This window comes from Trematosphaeria pertusa, assembly GCF_010094035.1.
Source record: "Trematosphaeria pertusa strain CBS 122368 unplaced genomic scaffold BU26scaffold_15, whole genome shotgun sequence".
NCBI lineage: Eukaryota > Fungi > Ascomycota > Dothideomycetes > Pleosporales > Trematosphaeriaceae > Trematosphaeria > Trematosphaeria pertusa.
In genome coordinates, this window is record NW_022987226.1 from 720,060 (window position 1) to 738,018 (window position 17,959).

The following is a 17,959-nucleotide window of genomic DNA, read 5'->3' on the forward strand; positions in this document are numbered from 1 at the left end:
GCTACAGTGTTACTGAGTAAGTACCCGGCCACTCCACCCTCAATTCCGCTATGATTTTACCTACATAAACGATAACTTCTGAGACGATGTCGATGAAGTTCAAAGTTCAAGCTCAACAATATGAGCCCGTCACTGCAACGCCTTCGCTTCAACGTCTGTCCACATAATTTTGCTGACTGTCATTCGTAGGTGACAGCCTTCCTGTCGTCCATTCTCCTCGGCGCACCGTCTTCGAGACATCGCGCGCGCTGCAATCTGCGATCGGAATACGCATCATCTCATCCTGGCATTTTACGTCTATACTAGAATATACACTCTATTGCCTTATGCTACTTCCGAGCAGCTCCATTCCCGCGCCTTACAAGCCTTTGGACTGGAAAGACACGATGCAGTCTATGATGCAGTCCTCGAAAGACCTATACTTCAGACCTAGAACCTCGATAGTCCGCTTGTTGTCGTACCCATACACACCCTTCTCTTTGCCGCCCTCGGGATAGTCGCCACCTGGTGTTGACGCACTTGGGAGGTCCTTATATTGAGGGAAGTGCCTCTTGATGATCTCGGCGATATCTCGGTTGGTAAAATAGCCGCCGACAGTGAAGAAGCGCTTGTTGGCTGCGTCAGGCTTCTCGAGAGCAAGCACATGGGCCTCCGCAACGTCCCGAACGTCGACCCAGAGATACACGCCGGTGGGCGCAATCTCGTCCTTCCACTTGCCTTGCGCAGCCCAGAGAATGCGTTGGTTGGATGTGTTGAGGTTCTCGAGACTGTCAAGAGCGTGGATCTGTCATCCCAATCAGCAAAATGCAATGCTAGGTATTGGAAAATAACTCACGATAGGGCCGAACACCAGCGGCGGACAAATTGTCGCGATGGTGAAGTTCGGCTTTTCTTTGTCCAGGAACTCCCAGGCCGCCTTTTCAGCGAATGTCTTGCTTGCTCGGTAGCCCGCCATGGGGTTCTCCTCCGCTTCCTCCAGCGTTATCGGGTTCCAATCCTCTTCCGAATACACATGACCAGGCCAGTTTCCTTTGCTGGGTTCGACGATTGCGGCAAAGGAGGAGGTGATGACGACCCGTTTGACCGATGGCGCGCTCTTCTTGATCGATTTCAAGATGCCGGTGGTACCGATGACCGCGGGGTCGAGCAAATCCTGTCGTCGTGAGCGGTAGCTTATGAACAGCTCTGAAGACTGCTAACTTTCTGCACATCTGTGACATTGAAGTGGAAGGGGCTAGCTGTATGCAACACTGCTTCAAATGGTGGATCTGAGACGACAGCTTTGTCGAATGCGCCTTCTTGAGCAATGTCCGGTACAATGGCAAAGTCCAATTGGCCCTTGTCGACAGCGCTCTTGTTTTCTTCCTTTATTTTGTCGGCTTTCTCCTGCGTTCGGACTGTCGTGACCACCGAATGGCCCCTCTTCAACAGCACATCAAGAGTATGGGCGGCGATAAAACCGCTGCCGCCAGTGAGCAGAACGCGAGTCATCGTAGGGTTGGTAGGTCGAAATTCAACAATTGAAAAGCAGAAGAGGGGATTCCGCAAGTCGAGCGTCTTAAGGTTGTGCGAGCGGTCGGAAATAATCTATCGGAAGTGGCATTTGAGTCGAGGATGGATGTCGCAATAAGTATTCGACACCCCACTGCGGGGCACTACCGTCCGACCTTCGGCTTTTGCTTTAAAGCCTCCATGCTTATGAATTGCCGTTATCTCGTGTCCCCTATCCGGCAGTAAACTCCGGTGTATCAAGGTCCGACTGTCTTGAGCAGCTTCTCATCGGGATGGACGTCAGATGTGGTCGTGTGTGACTGCCGCTTCGGGCTGACTGTAGGTCTCCTCCCAAAATCTTGCGCTGACTTTGCTGACGTCACGGGACGGTACATAGTGCGCCATTTGCATTTCCGCAGTCGTTCCGCATCGATTGGTAACTTTTTTTCGTCGGGCGCAATGTCGTAAATACGAGGATGCTTCTGCGTACTGGACTGGTGACGAGGGTGTCTTTAAAGCTAACTCCCGGGCGCACTTCAACAACACACCTAGTACGTTCATCTTTCTGCGGGTTAACATGTGGACCACAGCCTACCTAGGTACAAAGGAATCACACACGTGTCTAGACTTTTTCGCCTATCGTTCTTCTCATTCGCTCCTATGAGCTCAGCAATTGAGCGCATTCCCGTATCCCTTCACCCTAGTAACGTTCTTTCGGAGTACGAAAACTCGTATACCAGGTTGCCACCAACAATGGCATTAGCCTAACACGAACCTGCATTAGAAACCGCGCCGCTTCGATTTATCCATTCGCTTACGCCCCGACACCGGCACGTGGATGGAAGGCACAGTCCTTTGGAAAGGGTAATGCTCACTACAAAGGCGGGGCATGCAGCCTCAGATGAGGGGCAGACTTTTCCTCTTCAACTTCTCAAATCTCACGCCTCAGCCTTGCTTTTTCCATTCTGTGTTTGAACTGTTGCTTTTTTAACGATGTCGACTGCGAAACGAAACCCTCCTTTCAGAGCTGAGCACTGCGGGTCTTTGCTCCGCCCACAAGAATTGGTCCAGAAGCGATACGATGTCGCTGCGGGCAAATGTCCCACATCTGAGCTCGAACCCCTGGAGGACAAGACCATTACGGATGTGGTGAAGCTGCAGAAGGATGCCGGGTTTCATATCATCTCCAGTGGGGAATATGCGAGGTGCGCGCCGTTCTCTATAATCATGAAACTAGAAGCTAACCTCGCACCAACAGGCACATGTTCTGGGGAACTTTCTTCGAAGAACTCAATGGCATGAAGGAACTGCAACTGGGCGTGCTGAAAGGCTACGACGCTGGCATGTTCCGACCGTATGCTCCCGACGTCAAGTCCTTCATGGAGTCCAAGGAAATTCCTAATGCTGTTACTGTCTGTGTCGGCAAGATCAGCCATCCCGGACACTCTAGCTACCAGCGCGAAGTCGACATAATGAAGAAGCTGCTACCGGAGAATGAATGGAAGAACATCAAAATCACCATGATCTCGCCGTCATGGTACCACTTCCGATACAAGGCTGGAAGGAGTTACCCAAAGGACGTGTATGCCAACGATGAGGAGTACTTCGAGGATGTGGCAAAGGCATACCAAGAGGAATTAAAGTATCTGCATGGCCAAGGCATCCGGAATATCCAGATCGACGACCCGAACTTGGCGTACTTCTGCTCTCAAGCTATGTTGGACGGGTGGGCTGCTGACAAGGACAACGACAAGACGGCTGACGAGATGTTCGACGCCTACGTCAAGTTCTACAATAAGTGCTTTGAGAGGCCGTCGGATATGCATCTCGGTATCCACCTGTGCCGCGGTAACTACGTCGGAAGTAGGCACTTTTCCGAAGGCGCGTACGACAACATCGCGAAGAAGCTCTTCCAGGTACATCCTCTTCTTGTCACTGCCGCAGCTCCTATGCCACTAGGTATGCTAACGTTCCATAGGACCTGAATGTCGACACGTACTACCTTGAATACGACACTCCGCGCGCCGGCGGTTTCGAGCCCCTAGCACATCTTCCCAAGAACAAGAACGTCGTGCTCGGTGTAATTACCTCCAAGTTCCCCGCCCTCGAGAACAAGGACGAAATGATTGCCCGTGTCAACCAAGCTGCTGACTTCATTGCTAAAGGCAATGATGAGACCCACGAAGAGGCGCTGCAGCGCGTTTGTGTGAGCCCGCAGTGCGGCTTTGCGAGCCATGCTGAGGGGAATGCGCTGGGGTATGAGGATATGAGGAAGAAGTTGATGCTTGTGAGGAGCATTGCGGATGCTGTTTGGCCGGGCCAGCCGTAAGAAGCAGTTGTGTATCTGGGCGGTGTTGTAGGTGTTGGTGGCTAGAAGTGAGATGTGCATGTGCATGAGGCAGGAGTTGCATCTGAATGCTGATTTCAACACGGCGTTCTCATGAGAGTACAGGCTGAACAAAAGTTAGCATGGCTTCGGATGGTTCGGTTAGGAAACCTTCAACACTTCATAGGGGTACCCGAGCATTTTTGGCGTATATATGGACATGTTAGAAAGACGGTTGCTCATCGAATGAGAATACCGGGTACGAAGTCGAGACGCGTTGGGAGTGGAAGAAAATTGAAGATATTGACTTTCGAGCCCGTTTCTGAAGATTGCGTTCTGCCTTATTGCTATGTTGTAATCATTGGCGGACTGGATCCATCATGTTCCCAGCGAGTTAATGTTTGATAGCGAGAAATAGAAAGCCGGAATATGAACCACCGACCACGAAATTCTGGATGGGAAAAGCTATCACCACCTAATTCTGGACGCCAAGAGCTATCACGTGCCCGTTGCCGCAGCAGAACTCGCAACACGCCTTAAAACTCATTTTCAAGGCGAAAACTGTCAATTATAGGCCCTGCGAGCTCCTCCACGTCTTCTGCTTTTCTTTCAATAGCTTTTCGCATCTTGTTTGACCATGTCTTTTGATTCTTGTTTCCAGTCGGAGCACGGAACGCTTGCCGAGCATCCGTTTCCGCCGGCCCCACGTTTGGAGGACGAGCCATGGGCGACCGCCAGCGCAGAGCCTCCACAGCAGCCTTGTGCAACACCACCATTCTCCAGGTGAGAAATCGCTCTTTCTCGATAGATTTAGTCGCATTTTAGTCAGCCGGTGCCGTTATAATCCCCGATAGCCCTGGGCATGAGTACTTTCTTTTAGAAGGACGCCGAGCCATTCAGAATAATAAGAAGGGTGTCCTCCTTCCGAGGACAGTCACCGCGCAAGCCCTAAAGCTCACTGTCCCAACCCTGCGCTATATGCTCCTTTCTCATTCCACTACCCTTTGCGATGCACTCTTTACTATATCTATTACTTCCAAGGTTCTTTCCGAATTACCTCCACTGCAGTCTCCACCTCGCCATCAAATTAACGGTGTCATCTAGCCTACCCGTATCCGATAGCAAGCAAAACGATGGCTCCTCCAGTCTCCTAACTGATGCTATCTTCTCCGAGCCTATTGACGCTTTCTGCGAGAATCCCTGGACTCCCTTCTCTAAATCGTGCGCGAGTCCCGCATCTGTGTCTGCATCACTCCAATATGCACAGCTCTGTGACAATTTCAGCGCATTTAAGAGCGATCACTACCTTTGGTCCGATGATGACACTGTTGTCTGCCCTCACGATCTGGAGTTGAACGGAGTCGTCTGCACAGGAGATGCCGCGAAGGGGACGTCGCTCACGTTGCGATGCGTCAACAACCCCCGAACCGACGCGACCACCCCCGAAACCCCCAGGAACGAAAGCGAATACCCCAATCTAGGCCTTCATCACTCCTGGCAGCCATCCGCGGGTTGCAAAAGCCAGAAATCTGACTCCAGCGGACACCGCGGCCCTCAGACGAGCATTGCTCCTATCAAGAAATGGCTATCTAGCCATGCCTCATCTCCGTATGCGAGCGAGGATGAGGTTCTAAAACTTGCTTCAGTAACTGGCCACTCTCCTCGGCAAGTGCGAGTCTGCCTCAGTAATCTTCGAGCCCGCCTGCTGAAGAATACCTCAGGTATGTATCGTCTGAGTAGAAGTCTGTCAACTACTATTAACCCCTAAACAGAACCTCCCAACATCGGAGCGACTTCTTACCACTCTGACGATATCGCTACGGCGCGCAGAGTATCTCGGCCTTCGGTTCACGACTCAGAGGAGTCGTCTTTTAGCCCATTTTATTCCAGCTCAACGCCCGACGGAACCGCAGGCTTGCGCGCGGTGGACTATCGAAGCACCCTCCCTCAGACATCCGACCTGGACTGGCAGGTTGGGAGTATCGTCAATCTCACGGGCGCTGCTCCAATCGACAATAACCAACTCGAAGTCCCGTATCAGGATTGGCCTCTCGCTTCCACGGCCGCTCCGGCTAGGGCTATCAAGAGGAAGGGAAAGAGATGCTATCGCTCAAGATATCCGACCAGTGCAGGTGGGCCTTCTACATCCGATGACTCCAGTGACAATCTTCGCAAATGCTCTGAAAGATTCCACTGCACCGTATGCACCAAATCCTTCAAGGATATGTATGGGTGGAAACGACATGAATCTGGCGTACACGACTTTCGCCTCACGGAGTGGACCTGCATGCTCAATGGTGTCTTGCTAGACGGGGTAGACTGCGCCTTCTGCGGGGAAGAGGTCGACGACCCCACCCATTTCGACCGACACAGCATCCTTAATTGCTTGGACAAGGATGCCACTCAAAAGACTTTTGCTCGGAAGGACCTCCTCAAACAGCACGTCCAGCAAGTTCATCTAGCGATGGCTGACGAGGCAACTAAGAAGGCTTTTCAAGTGCCGCACTGTTGGGCTAAGGACATTGACGCTGCGGTTTCTAACCCCGCTTCGTTGTGGTGTGGCTTTTGTCAGGTTTCTTTGGAATCGACGGCCTTGCGGATGGACCATGTGGTGGACCATTTTCGAGCGGGTCTCGATATGAGTGGTTGGTATCCTCAATCCATCGCGGAAGGTGGATCCAACTGGTGAGAACGTGGGTATACTGTAGAGGGAGCCTCTTTCGGTCCTTTCCGCAGGTGTCCTGGTGCAATTGTTTTTATTTGGGATTTTGCATGCGGAACGGCCTCGTTCTTCTCTTCTTATACCTGACTGACTAGTCAATATTGCGCACCTTATCATCTCCATGCTTAAATTCTCTCCCCTGTCTAGAGTGAGTACTCATGAAGCTCTTGCGCGCAGTGAATGCCCATTCGCTTTGGTGATCCCGAGCCCTTTAGGTGTCTGCGCAAGTGGAGGCGTGGACGAGAAGCGGAGTCAACGCGAAAATGATTCACGTGGCAAGACCAAATAGGGTTGGCGCTGGCCCGTACATTCCGTCTACCTAGGTAATCTCCGTCGCGTCTTTCCTCGCCACAACCAGACTGTCAGTCTTCTGGTCAATACCAATCGCGTTGCGCAAAATTTTACGCTGCTATCGTGGCCTCCAGACTCAAGATCCCGCATCCACCCGGAGGTGGTGGCTAGTGCACGATGGTTTCCACGTTTGTACTGCACACGCGACGTACGCCACAATCAGGTGCTTGACTTACATCTTTTCAGCACCTTCAAGCGAAATTGCCCCTTGACCGGTCTCTAAGGATGCGCAGAGCACTGATAGCTGACAGTGGCGATGCTAAAGCAACTGAACTAGCGATCGGATGATGCTGATGATGGGCAGTATTCGACAACCCCACGGGAAAGGCTAGATGGACGACAACGATCACGAATAGGCGCGTCAGGACGTGCTCACGCCACAGCAGGCTGCAATCGTGGCTTAGAGCACCGACTTCGCTTCTTCTCCAACTCTCATGAGTTATCTTGTCCGCTACCAGGCCATACAATTAAGACCTAGATGTCAATACGATCTCATCATAAGGTTAGACGCATTCTGTAGCGGGCTTCTTCCTCGTTTTCCTCGTCGAGCCCCACAACCAACACTATTCCCAATTCCAATCATGGAAAGGAAGAATGCCGTTTTCCAAGGATTTTGGATCAACCGACTTCGACCCTTTCCGAGCCGATGGTGGCTCACGTTGAGCGATGATTGGCCGTCGTATTCCAACTGGTTCTAGGCCTTTACATCATCTATGCCGGTGACCGCTTGTGGGCTTTCCTTCGACGACGGGCGATGCCGGCAATCCACTCGTCCGAATTTTGCACCACTTCGCAGCAAGAAGATCGTATGTGGAACAACACTGTTAATGACGCTATAGAGCTGGGAGACCAAGTTGCATCGGACGAAGCGGACAATCCTCTTCCCGTATTAGAACGATCCGCGGAGTTCGTCAACCTACGAGACGAAGGCTTTTCTCCTAAAGAGGCTATCGAAGCCTTCCTCGGAATACGCCTCGACAAGCCTCGAGTCAAGAAGCTCCACGACGAATTCTCCCGCGAACTACGAACGAGGTTCTGTCTGAACGCTATCTTCGTCTGCCTGGTCACGGGTATCCTAGCTCCTCTAATTCCTTGGTTGCTATCCCAATTCGGAAACAAATATCCATTGGTAGTCTCGAAATGGACGCCAGGATGCGGCATCAGCCTTCTCGGGATATCGGCTAATGCCATCTATAGGGGGGAGGTGGCTCGTCAAGCGGAAAGGCTGTACCATGAATGTCGATCTTTTGGAGGATGTAGCAACGACATCTTCGAAAGAACCTTTCCCGATGCAGCAGTTAGTAACGCCGACTGCCCGTTCACTGGAGAAGTATGTATCGATGGCCAGCTTGGTGTACGCGTGGAACGCCACCTTCTTCCACAAGATATAGGGTACAATTCTGCATCAGAACTATCTTTCCACCGTGCACTCTCTTGCCTACCTCTCAACACCGATCCCTTCATCAGGCCTCCCAAAGATGGGGAAGGCGAATCCTGCTCAGGCCGGCTTTTCTTCCAGGACGACCGCATCGCCAACATCAACATTATTATGGATTACACGGCTCAATTATGTGCATCTAACGGACCAAACAAATTCTCTTCAAACTTCTCAGGGTGGGACGGCGTGTACAACGACAAGAGGCATGCGAGGAGCATGTACGTTTATTTTATATCTGTATCTCTATCTGAAATGCGTTCTGGTCTCCGGTATATCTCCCCGCACTTATATCGAGCGGACGGTACCGCCTTCGTCGCACTCTTTTATGCCGGTCAGATAACACTGTTACCCTAAAATTCTCCGGGCGCCATCGACGATCCCATTTTCGGAGCTCACAGACCGTATTCGGAACGGAGAGACGAATTCGTCCCAGACCGCGAGGTCACTGCCCCAGGCTGCGTAGAGCAGTTCCGCCTCTACTATCCGGGGAACAAGTGCTCATCCTGGATGGGAAACGCCATTGATGATTTGTATGTCGAAGAAAAGAACGGACGTTGTATTCTTACGCCGCAGAATAGCTAACCCTGGTGGAAAGACAACGGCGTCATTCCTTCGGACTTGTTCACTCTCTATCATACGCTCTTCATTAGCGCCTCGGTTGCTCGGTATCTCAGCCTCAACATTAACTTCATCCTCGCCAAATCGGGCCACAGAACGCGCCGAGTGGGTTTCATCGACAACGCCGCGCAGTGGCAGAAGGAAGTCAGGGCGTGGTTTGACACCGCCTACGTGTTTGCACATAGGGATTTGTTCAACATGATCGTGTTCCAGCGGGCGAGAATCTTCGCCGAGATCGTGAAGCCGATTACTATGCCTTTCCCGAAGAATGATACCGTCTTTTGCGGCAGCCTTCTTTTCGCGACATGGACTATACAAACTTCAACGTCTTTTGGACTATCTTCTGGCTCTTGCCGATATCGTTGCCTGTACTCTGGGACCTGTGGAGGAAGAAATTCCATTGGGATACGATATACATCTTGTCAATGAAGACGGTGAAATTATTATGGAAGACCGCAAAAAGGATATATAAGCTTTTGACGAAGGCTGCGAAGGAGGTGTACGAACTCTCGACGGAAGCTGCGAAAAAGGTAAAAACACACGTTACGGACGTTGCGGAACACGTATATGAGATCTTCCAGACCTTCAAAGAGGCGGTTAAGATCACGCTGCCAGCCGTTCGAGGCTCAGTGGTTGATATATTCGCCCTCTTCTCCTTCCCCTCCTTCTGGACAAATATGAGAAGACGCGCCGGTCTCGCATCGCAACCTGCACACTAATCCAAACCGTAACGCCCTATTTCCCCTTCCTGATCGCCTCTTCCCTCAAGCCAAACCAGCCATCCTTTCCAATACCGACGGCTTCGTGCCATGCGCACTGCGGTACCTCGGCCCATTCCTCTCCTCGTCTTCCTTCGTGCTCTTTCCTATCCTCTCGATTTCTCGAACTTTCCCGTCTTCGGTTACGATAATCTGGTCCGGAATTGGTGGCGGAGCGTCTTCGGGCTTGGACGCTGGGGATTTGCTATGGTGTCGGAAATGCATTCTCGCGAAATTTAATGTGGAGTTAGGAGGTTTTGGGAGGCGTAAGTCCGGTCCGGTTCAGAAAGCAATCCTTTTCTCGAAAAGTGTAGTGAATAGGAAAAGGAAGTTCGTGTGGTGTGGTAGATTTTGTGATAGTTCGCAGCAAGTGGCTTTTCCGTGAGACCGGCAGGCTCGCGAGCCCCCTCGAATTTTATCAAGACCACATCCCAACCTCTCCATGTGCATTCGCAGTTGGACATTCGACGGATTTAGCACGCTACGTCATTTCTCGCGTTCAGGCACCCCGTTATACCCTGAACAGGCCATGCTCGACGGCACTGGCTCCTCAGGCGTCCAAGCTGATTCGCAGGTCTTGGCAAAACTTCCGACTGCGCTTTGCATGATTTTCGATCGCATTGCGAAAAGAAGAGGTAGCCATATAAAGATGTGGCGACGTCTTGGAATCTCGTGGAAGCTTTTGTATGTGGATTTGGGGGTCGGTGTTGCTGTTGAGCCGGTATTGCGGTACCAAGTCTGGCTGCGGTATCCTCTGGACCATCAGTCAATCCAGCTGCCTGGTATCGTCCTTTGTTGGTGCTTTCGCTGGCGTTTCAGTTCCTTGCGGGCTTTGGCGTCTAAGCGGCGTTTGAATCGAGCTTCTCGGTTGGGACGGATCCTCTTCTTATCCTCTTCAGAGAGACGCTGACGTTCTTCCCAATAGTCGTCCCATTTGAATGGCCACTCCGAGGCCCAAAAACTTTCAGCTCCAAGCGCGAGGAACTCGGAAGCTACTAGAAAGCCAGAGGCTTCCTGATCGAAGTCCCATTCCCAACCGAGGATCCAGCCCCCCTGCTCTCTATACTCGAAGACGAGCTTGCGTTCGGAGAAGTGTCGAGGACGGGGATAGGAAGAACTCGCGCCGAGCGCAAGGTCGAAAAATGTTTCAATATCGATATCCAACCTGCGGAGGAGATCGAGCAAAGCGCTTCCAGCGTCGTAGCTTCTCGCTGAATCCAATGGGTCCGCATATACAGCGGACGTCAGTACTAGTTGCGCTCCAACTTCAGGGCCACGCAAGGTTTCGAGAGTCATAGATATCTTCAAGAAGTCCAAAGCCCAGTCTGTATCGAAATCATCCCGCGGCCGGGTAATTAAATTACACAACACCCGGTAGATACACGTTGCCTTTACTATGCGCTCATCCAAGCCGCAGAAGAGCTCTCGGCTTTGTGTCCAAAGCCACCGAATTAAGCACGGGTTCTCATCCACGTGTAGGAGCCAGTATTTCCAGGTACCACTCCCGCAGAGGAGGTTGTCGAAGCGCATGGCATCCCCAGATAGAAACCGGACGGTGTCCATGGTAGCAACGGTAGCGTTGACACCCTCACTACAAGGGCCTTCTAAGGCCCGTCTGAGAGGGCTGCCACCCCAGCGGTCGAGCTCCGTTTTAACACCCATTCCCGTTAATAAACGGCAAAAATCCACCCGATGATACCGGGCAGCAATCTATAACTATGTAAGCCAGACACTAGCTCCACAGGCTCTAGAACACAGGGGGTCTTACGTGCAGTAATGTTTCACCGTCTCGACTCCGCATGAAAGGATGCAAGGCACCTGTATGGAAAGCTTGTTGAAGATCGCTGATACTCCCGCATCCGAACAGAGCCATCATAGACAGATCAAACCAGTCTACGACGGGATACACACTGAGCGATGGTAGAACGCTTCCATATGGTCGTCGCCGCGCCCAGCAAATCTCGTATCCAAGGAGTCTTATCGTCCACGTGTACATGTCTTCCTCAGAGACGATGTCTCCAAAACGATCCTCTTTGACCTGTCCTCGTTCTGCGCTAGGCAATCTGCTCACAATCTTCTTATAGCGGATCCCAAGCCATTCTAGGCTGGATTGCGATAGCGTTGTTCGTAGTACAATGGTCGGTCGTGACGCTTTTGTGTGCAGAACCATGTCCGATTTTAGTTTTGGATCGTACATTCCGTACTCGAGGGCCGACCCGCACGAGGGCTGAGAAGCCGTTATCGTAGTCGCTTGCTGATCGCTGACGAGAAGGGGGATACTATGCAACCTGAGAAACATTAGACAGCACTTTTATAGCGAATCAAAATACTTACTGGATGTTCGTGCTATTGATTGCTAAAGCTGCAATGAGGCTGACTACTTCGTGCTGGATGCGATTCTCATAGCCAGCTATGTCTTTCGCTTTCAGCGCAAACTTGATATCGCCGTAAAGCTTCGCCCGCTTTGACCGGCCGTTTTGCTGCTCATGCTTCTCAACTATTTCTCGTAAAGGCTGAAGACAGGTTTCACAGGCTTTGAGGCTGTGGAAAATCGTTGAAGTAGGCGGCGGAACGAGAAATCTGGACCGCGAACTTTGTGATTCTGTGATCTGGCGAACGTCGTCGAGAAGCGCGCGCAGTCGATCGAGAAGGCTGAGTAGCCGCTCCAGCTCTTGGGAGGCTCCTGCTACGTGTCGAGCAAGAGTCCTGATCTTGTCCACGGTCTGGATGAGCTGTATAGCTAACGAGATGACGGCCATGCCGCTGGCGACTCCAGAAAGCCCGTCCATATTGGAGTGGTCGGGGCGAGCGTTGTATGAGGAAGGAAAATGAGAATCCAAAGGCACGAGGCGATATATATTTCATGTGGCGATCGAGGTGCACAAGGCTGAGGTGATTGCGGAAAGAGCACCCCACAGTTCTGCCTTATGCGCCCATACCCAACGAGGCTGAGGAAAGTGGTCGACGATTGGTTCGAGGCAGTGGCCGCCAATGTCGCTCATGCGCCACATCTCTTGTTCAGCTTAGATGGAATCCGCCTTGTATGATATGTCTGGCCTGCGCATAGTTGTGAGCTGGATCGCTTTCGGTTTCTCACAGTGTTTCAGCCTTCCATTCTGTCTAATCTTTGCAGGGCTCCTGGGGAAATTGGCGGAACGTGGCCCCCAGATGTGGATGATACTGTCAACTTGCAATCTTCAGGGTGCCTAGCATGCAATGAGAGGTGTGTACTAGACGGATGGATGGTAGAATAATGGTGTTGTGGTGTTGAACAAATGTTGAGTGCTAGCACGGCATGGCGGAACTGTGACCGCAGTATTGATTAACCGAATCTAGCTATTGCCTTGCCGTCTTTTGCTCTCCCGTCTGTTTCGACACCATTAACGACATTAAGTCGATACCTTTGTAACGCATCAGATCATGCACCCTGCACCTTCTCACACCTCACGTTCACCTGATCCGCATCCCTCATCCTCAAAATCATCAACGCATCGCAATCATTAACCACCCCCGTCACACGTCTCTGCATCTCCCCCTCACTCTCTCCCTCCTTCCTCCCCGGACGAATCCGATGCTCTCTCAACAGCATCGCCAACACAGCCACAAACTCCACCTGTGAGAACTTCTGGCCCGGACAATTTTGCGGCCCATCTGACCAGGGGAAGTACGTGATCCGTGGCGGGGTGATGACGGTCTCCTGTTCTGAGGGGTCAGATGCTATCCATCGCGACGGCTTCCAGGCGAGCGGATCGGCCCAGTATTCAGGGTAGGTGTGGGTTGCAAGAGTGCTGAGGAAGACGCCGGTTTTTGGTGGGATCGTGAGGGTGCGGCTAGAAGTTTTAAGCTCTTGCGGCTGGTCGTTCGTCCACTTGGGGATCGACATAATGGGCGGGAAGAGGCGGAGTGTTTCGTGCTAGGATGCGGTCAGTCTTGTGTCTCGTTAAGGGGCAGGTCTACCCACCAGCACCGCCCGACATCTAACAAGCTGCGGGTAAAGCGTAGCATAGTCCCAGTCTTCTCCTGCTACACCCACCGTAACTCCCCGCACCTCCTCTGCGACCCATTCCTGAATCTCCGGGTCTGCCGCCAGGAGAAGCACCGCAAACGCCAATGTGTTCGCAGTTGTATCATGGCCAGCAAAGTTGATGATAAAGGTATTCCCAAAGATCTCCTCCACCGACATGCCCTTGCTTGGATCCTTCTGATGCTGATCCAGCGCGCGGACAAAGCTCGTCATGATCGTGCCCGTTCCCTTGTCGCCGCGATTCATCACCGCCATCTCCTCATCGAGCATCCTCTCCATATGCTTCTGGAAATCCTCCGCAGCTTTTCCAATCCTCTGGACCCAAGCGGGAAGCCATGAATACAGGAGGTGTTTGCGGCCAACCACCATGACCAGGATGGCGTTGTCGAGGACGAGCTGGAGGGCATCTCTATACGAGAAGCCCCCTCCTGTCTGAACTTCCTCGGTCGAGCTTTCGAACTTGAACGAGCGCCGGAAACCGATAGCTGCAAGCACATTCAACGACAACGTCCGGGTATCCTTTGCCACTCTGATGATGGCGTTGGGTTGGGCCCAGGTATGGAGCATCTGCCGCGTCTGGCTCAAAGACTCTTTCCACACATAGCCCATGATACTCTCGTTCTGGAACGGCGCCGCGAGGATCTTCCTATGGCGGCCCCAATCATCTGGCTCTGCAGTACTCAAGCACGGTCCAAAAGCAGCGAGAAGTTCTTCACACAGTTAGCCCCAACACTCCCCATATCCGGTTTACCTACGGTAAAACTCCTTCGGCCTGACAAAGTCGCCCCTCCTCGCGAAAATCTCTCTCAGGGATTCAGCATCGCAGACATTGAGGTGAATATCGCGCGGCGTGACAAACGCCCAGACAGTGCCTAGCTCTTTATGGATATCCGCTTTGACGCGGAAGTGCCAGCCTCGCCGAAGCAGCACGCTGTACTTTGGCAACGGGATGTGCAAGAAATCGACAACGCGCCAGAATTGCGGCTCGATCACTTGCCAGGGGATGTTCAGGGGATCGACAGGTACGCGGATAAGCGGTATGCGCATTGAGGCTGCTCGCCTGTAGTTGAGCTCGAGCGTGACGAGGCTCCATGCTGTGTAGAGGAGAACGCAGCTTGCTAGTAGGAGGAGAATCATGGTTGGTGGATCGAGGGGTTGAGAGCGCGGATTGTGAGATGGAAGAGAAGGTGTTGCTGAGGGGATGTGTTGCGGCACTGCCCGCCAAAACGGCCCCCAACAAGCCGCTCTACTCGTACGAGATTCTCACATTGAAAAATGTGCCACCATTCGTATTGTTGATGTTGGGTTTACACACGAAAGGAACGCGACTGTTTGATGCATTGCACTGCATCGCTTGGATGAAAGCCAATATGAGGCTGGTCCCTCCTAGCTCCAAACCCCAAAGCCAACGCCTCGTAGTCCTCTTGAAGTCGAATTTCTGCTTATGTATGAATCCGACTGACGAAAACTTCTCGAGTTTTGGGATCGTGTTCCCTCCTTCTTGTTCTATTCCGAATCTAAAAGTCGAAGAGTTCATGTTCCACTCATGTCTCTACGCACCAGAATCTGGGGTTTTCTGAAAATTGAAATCAGAACTAGAACATCTAGATTAGACAGTCGCGGAAGGGATGCTGGGGTATATCTGCGTCTAGCGCCTAGAGACCCCTAAGGAAGAATTGGGTGTTTGCTTTTCCTGCAATGAAAGTGACTTGAAAGTAACACGCCCAGCTGCCATGAAGTCTTCAAGCAAAGGTCGTTATTTGGAGAAGCCACGGACTTGGATCGGCTAGTGCGTAGCGTTACTTGAGCTTGACGAGCCTTCCATTGCACAAGATTTGGTCGACATGATTGGAAACGAAGATGAGTATAGTGGATACACAGCTCCACAAAAGAAACGCGGTGCCACGCGCGGTAGGTTCCCCAACCCAACCAACGTTACCCAGGCCGTGGGTAACATTCGCATGGGCAGGAGAAGGAGGCTCTAAGGGAAGTCCGACGGATCGCTGAGGGCCGCCTGATTGGGCAGCGGACGGATAGGCGACCACGTGAGAGTTTCTCTGCTGAAACGCCAAATTGAGACGGCGAAGTAGCTGACAATAACTGAAACAGACTCGATAGAAAATAGAGAGGGGCGCGTGGGTGAGGTGACGAGGTATCGTGACAGAGGGCTGGCGGGTGGCTATGCGTGCGCCTCCCCGCTCAGCAGAAACAAAACATCGGGATGGCGAGCACGGCGAGCGATGCACCCCTACGAAAATGAAGACAAAACGGAGAAACAAATGCAATAGAGAAGGCGATACTTACTTAGCATACAATTTGCAGTAATGGTCGTGTGAAAAGCGCAGTGCAGAGAGAGTGAAAGAGCGCAGGGCCGCGAAATGGTGACCTCGATGATTTTCGGGCCCCCCCAAAAATAGGCGGCGAGTGGCGCGCTAGGCCCAGCTAGCCCCCGGTCGCTAGGCCAAACCTGCCACTGCCCCTGTCCGCTTTTCTCGCCCTCTCCGCCCGACATCACCATCTCGTCTCGACGTCTCCTAACCACCTCAACGCTCTCCAACCGCCCGACCAACCTTCGTTCACCCCGCTTCTTATCGCTTGCTCCTTCGCCAGTCGCTCGTTTTCGGTCCGGGAGCGCTCAGTCCATCGCATCCCTTTTTACCGTCGCGTTCCGTTCTCCACTTTGTTGACATTCATCGTTTTGCCCGAACGAAACACCGCGCCGCCGCAAATCACCGACCGCACGACTCGACGACTGCTTGCTATTCCACGCCAACTACTTTTACGAAGCTTTGGTCTCCTCAATCACCGACATTTGCCACACTCTCAACTTCCACACCCGCAATGAGGCCGTCGCAGCTGCTCGCGGCCGTCGTGGCCCTGTCATCCGTTTCAGCTGCATGGCCTGACATCTTCGAGAACGTAAACGCACTGGGGGAGGTTAAGAACGTACTATACGGACGACAAGACAGTGAGTTCCACCGCCTCCGCCTCCATCCAACGGCTCGTCTAACGTGTTCATCCAGACTCCGAGACCGCACAGCCCGAATCCACCGCCGAACCCAAGAGCACCGAAGAAGCCAACACCACAGAAAAGCCCACAGCAACAGACGAGCCCACCGCGACCGGAAGCGAGGAAAGTAGCAAGGCCACCGGCAAAGCCAGCGGCACAAAAAAGGCAACAGGGACAAAAACGACCGGCAAGCCCAAGGCGACCAACTTCGGCGCGGACGTACCAGCGGGTGGCATCTCAATGATAACGCCTGCTGTCATTGCAGGGCCGCAGTTCTACAAGATCGGAGATTGGGTCGAGTTCGCGTGGAACTACACCTCCCTCTCCATGACCCCCAAGCATATTGATATCATGGCGACGTGCACGGCGAACCAGGCAACCTACACCATCGCAGTAAACCAGTCCGTGGAAGAGACAGGCAGGGTGTACTGGAACACGAACGAGACATCAAACTTGCTCACTGAGACCTACACCCTCCTCATCTACGATGCCGAGTCCAGTGTCAGCGCGACGGCTAAGCCTGGATATTTGGCTGTGTACAACCAGTTCACGTTTGGCATGTACTCGCCACAGCCCTACGTGCCATGGAAGGGTAAGTCGCCCCTCCCCTCACTCACTTCATGCTCCTAGATCGCGTATCACTGACACCCGTTAGACTTCAAATGCGCAAACTGCAACGCCGCCCTCGGCGCCTTCGACAGCCTGACCCTTAGAGCCCTCCTCCTCACCTCCGCCACAACCCTTGCCTCGCTCCTCTATTTCACTGCTAGCTTCGGTCTGTGGTAAGCTATCTACGTATACGCCGCCCACGCCTCCCGATCCATCCGAACTCACACGAAACCACGCCTCACACCTCGCATTTCGGCATCCGCATACGATAACGGCAATCATCTACTATTCGCATCTTGTCTATATATTCGCTCCTTACGCAATTTAACAAAACTGGGTCGCGGCGCTGCAGGGGAACGCAGCCTATGCTACGCTATGGGAAATCTTGATATTCATCGCTCCTTATATCTGGCATCTGGTGTTTTTGGAGTTTCTATCCAAGGAGGTGGAGTGGGGAATTTGATTTGCATTTACTTGGGATTATAATGCATTATTAATACTATCAAAAGATGGCGCTGATGGCGCTGCTAGGAAATGCTAGGATAGTACTGCAAGAGTCGTAATATTGAATAGTATGGAAGGGGAGCAAGGTATGGTAGGCTACAGCTTTGT

At 52.4% G+C, this 17,959-nt stretch overlaps 7 protein-coding genes across 7 annotated transcripts; 4 read left to right on the forward strand and 3 right to left on the reverse strand.

Annotated features, from left to right (window-relative positions):
• Window positions 1-44: 44 nt before the first annotated feature.
• BU26DRAFT_522941 (NADPH-dependent methylglyoxal reductase-like protein GRE2) lies at window positions 45-1,752 on the reverse strand. The gene is made up of 3 exons (XM_033829913.1): window positions 1,201-1,752; window positions 836-1,153; window positions 45-784 (listed from the first exon to the last, which is right to left on the reverse strand). The coding sequence occupies exons 1-3, from the start codon at window positions 1,489-1,491 to the stop codon at window positions 359-361; spliced, it is 1,035 nt and encodes a 344-aa protein (XP_033679273.1). The 5' UTR covers window positions 1,492-1,752; the 3' UTR covers window positions 45-358.
• A 525-nt stretch (window positions 1,753-2,277) lies between these two features.
• BU26DRAFT_97265 (methionine synthase-like protein) lies at window positions 2,278-3,992 on the forward strand. Its single transcript, XM_033836562.1, has 3 exons — window positions 2,278-2,696; window positions 2,750-3,407; window positions 3,470-3,992. The coding sequence occupies exons 1-3, from the start codon at window positions 2,485-2,487 to the stop codon at window positions 3,818-3,820; spliced, it is 1,221 nt and encodes a 406-aa protein (XP_033679274.1). The 5' UTR covers window positions 2,278-2,484; the 3' UTR covers window positions 3,821-3,992.
• A 588-nt stretch (window positions 3,993-4,580) lies between these two features.
• BU26DRAFT_522943 (uncharacterized protein) lies at window positions 4,581-6,675 on the forward strand. Its single transcript, XM_033829914.1, has 2 exons — window positions 4,581-5,538; window positions 5,590-6,675. The coding sequence occupies exons 1-2, from the start codon at window positions 4,827-4,829 to the stop codon at window positions 6,504-6,506; spliced, it is 1,629 nt and encodes a 542-aa protein (XP_033679275.1). The 5' UTR covers window positions 4,581-4,826; the 3' UTR covers window positions 6,507-6,675.
• Window positions 6,676-7,644: 969 nt separating this feature from the next.
• Window positions 7,645-9,665, forward strand: BU26DRAFT_569263 (uncharacterized protein; the record flags this gene model as incomplete). The annotated part of the gene is made up of 4 exons (XM_033833865.1): window positions 7,645-8,546; window positions 8,745-8,884; window positions 8,924-9,183; window positions 9,237-9,665. The coding sequence occupies 4 exons, from the start codon at window positions 7,645-7,647 to the stop codon at window positions 9,663-9,665; spliced, it is 1,731 nt and encodes a 576-aa protein (XP_033679276.1).
• Window positions 9,666-10,466: 801 nt separating this feature from the next.
• On the reverse strand, window positions 10,467-12,508 carry BU26DRAFT_608719 (uncharacterized protein; the record flags this gene model as incomplete). Its single annotated transcript, XM_033835872.1, has 3 exons — window positions 12,039-12,508; window positions 11,473-11,992; window positions 10,467-11,414 (listed from the first exon to the last, which is right to left on the reverse strand). The coding sequence occupies exons 1-3, from the start codon at window positions 12,491-12,493 to the stop codon at window positions 10,467-10,469; spliced, it is 1,923 nt and encodes a 640-aa protein (XP_033679277.1). The 5' UTR covers window positions 12,494-12,508.
• A 614-nt stretch (window positions 12,509-13,122) lies between these two features.
• BU26DRAFT_533737 (putative cytochrome P450 monooxygenase) lies at window positions 13,123-14,865 on the reverse strand (the record flags this gene model as incomplete). The annotated part of the gene is made up of 3 exons (XM_033831175.1): window positions 13,123-13,617; window positions 13,666-14,438; window positions 14,484-14,865. The coding sequence occupies 3 exons, from the start codon at window positions 14,863-14,865 to the stop codon at window positions 13,123-13,125; spliced, it is 1,650 nt and encodes a 549-aa protein (XP_033679278.1).
• A 1,888-nt stretch (window positions 14,866-16,753) lies between these two features.
• On the forward strand, window positions 16,754-17,524 carry BU26DRAFT_435974 (uncharacterized protein; the record flags this gene model as incomplete). Its single annotated transcript, XM_033824155.1, has 2 exons — window positions 16,754-17,330; window positions 17,394-17,524. Coding segments are annotated over 2 exons (708 nt in total), but the record flags the coding sequence as incomplete, so codon positions are not given.
• Window positions 17,525-17,959: the final 435 nt, after the last annotated feature.

What these genes read in the sequence shown, in the direction of transcription:
- BU26DRAFT_522941 (XM_033829913.1), bottom strand. Translation starts at nt 1,491, where the DNA reads ATGACTCGCGTTCTGCTCACTGGCGGCAGCGGTTTTATCGCCGCCCAT. An exon ending in ATGTCACAGATGTGCAGAAA is followed by an intron (nt 1,154 to 1,200) that starts GTTAGCAGTCTT and finishes TCACGACGACAG; the next exon opens with GATTTGCTCGACCCCGCGGT. An exon ending in CGCTGGTGTTCGGCCCTATC is followed by an intron (nt 785 to 835) that starts GTGAGTTATTTT and finishes TTGGGATGACAG; the next exon opens with ATCCACGCTCTTGACAGTCT.
- BU26DRAFT_97265 (XM_033836562.1), top strand. Translation starts at nt 2,485, where the DNA reads ATGTCGACTGCGAAACGAAACCCTCCTTTCAGAGCTGAGCACTGCGGG. An exon ending in TCCAGTGGGGAATATGCGAG is followed by an intron (nt 2,697 to 2,749) that starts GTGCGCGCCGTT and finishes TCGCACCAACAG; the next exon opens with GCACATGTTCTGGGGAACTT. An exon ending in TCGCGAAGAAGCTCTTCCAG is followed by an intron (nt 3,408 to 3,469) that starts GTACATCCTCTT and finishes AACGTTCCATAG; the next exon opens with GACCTGAATGTCGACACGTA.
- BU26DRAFT_522943 (XM_033829914.1), top strand. Translation starts at nt 4,827, where the DNA reads ATGCACTCTTTACTATATCTATTACTTCCAAGGTTCTTTCCGAATTAC. An exon ending in CCTGCTGAAGAATACCTCAG is followed by an intron (nt 5,539 to 5,589) that starts GTATGTATCGTC and finishes ACCCCTAAACAG; the next exon opens with AACCTCCCAACATCGGAGCG.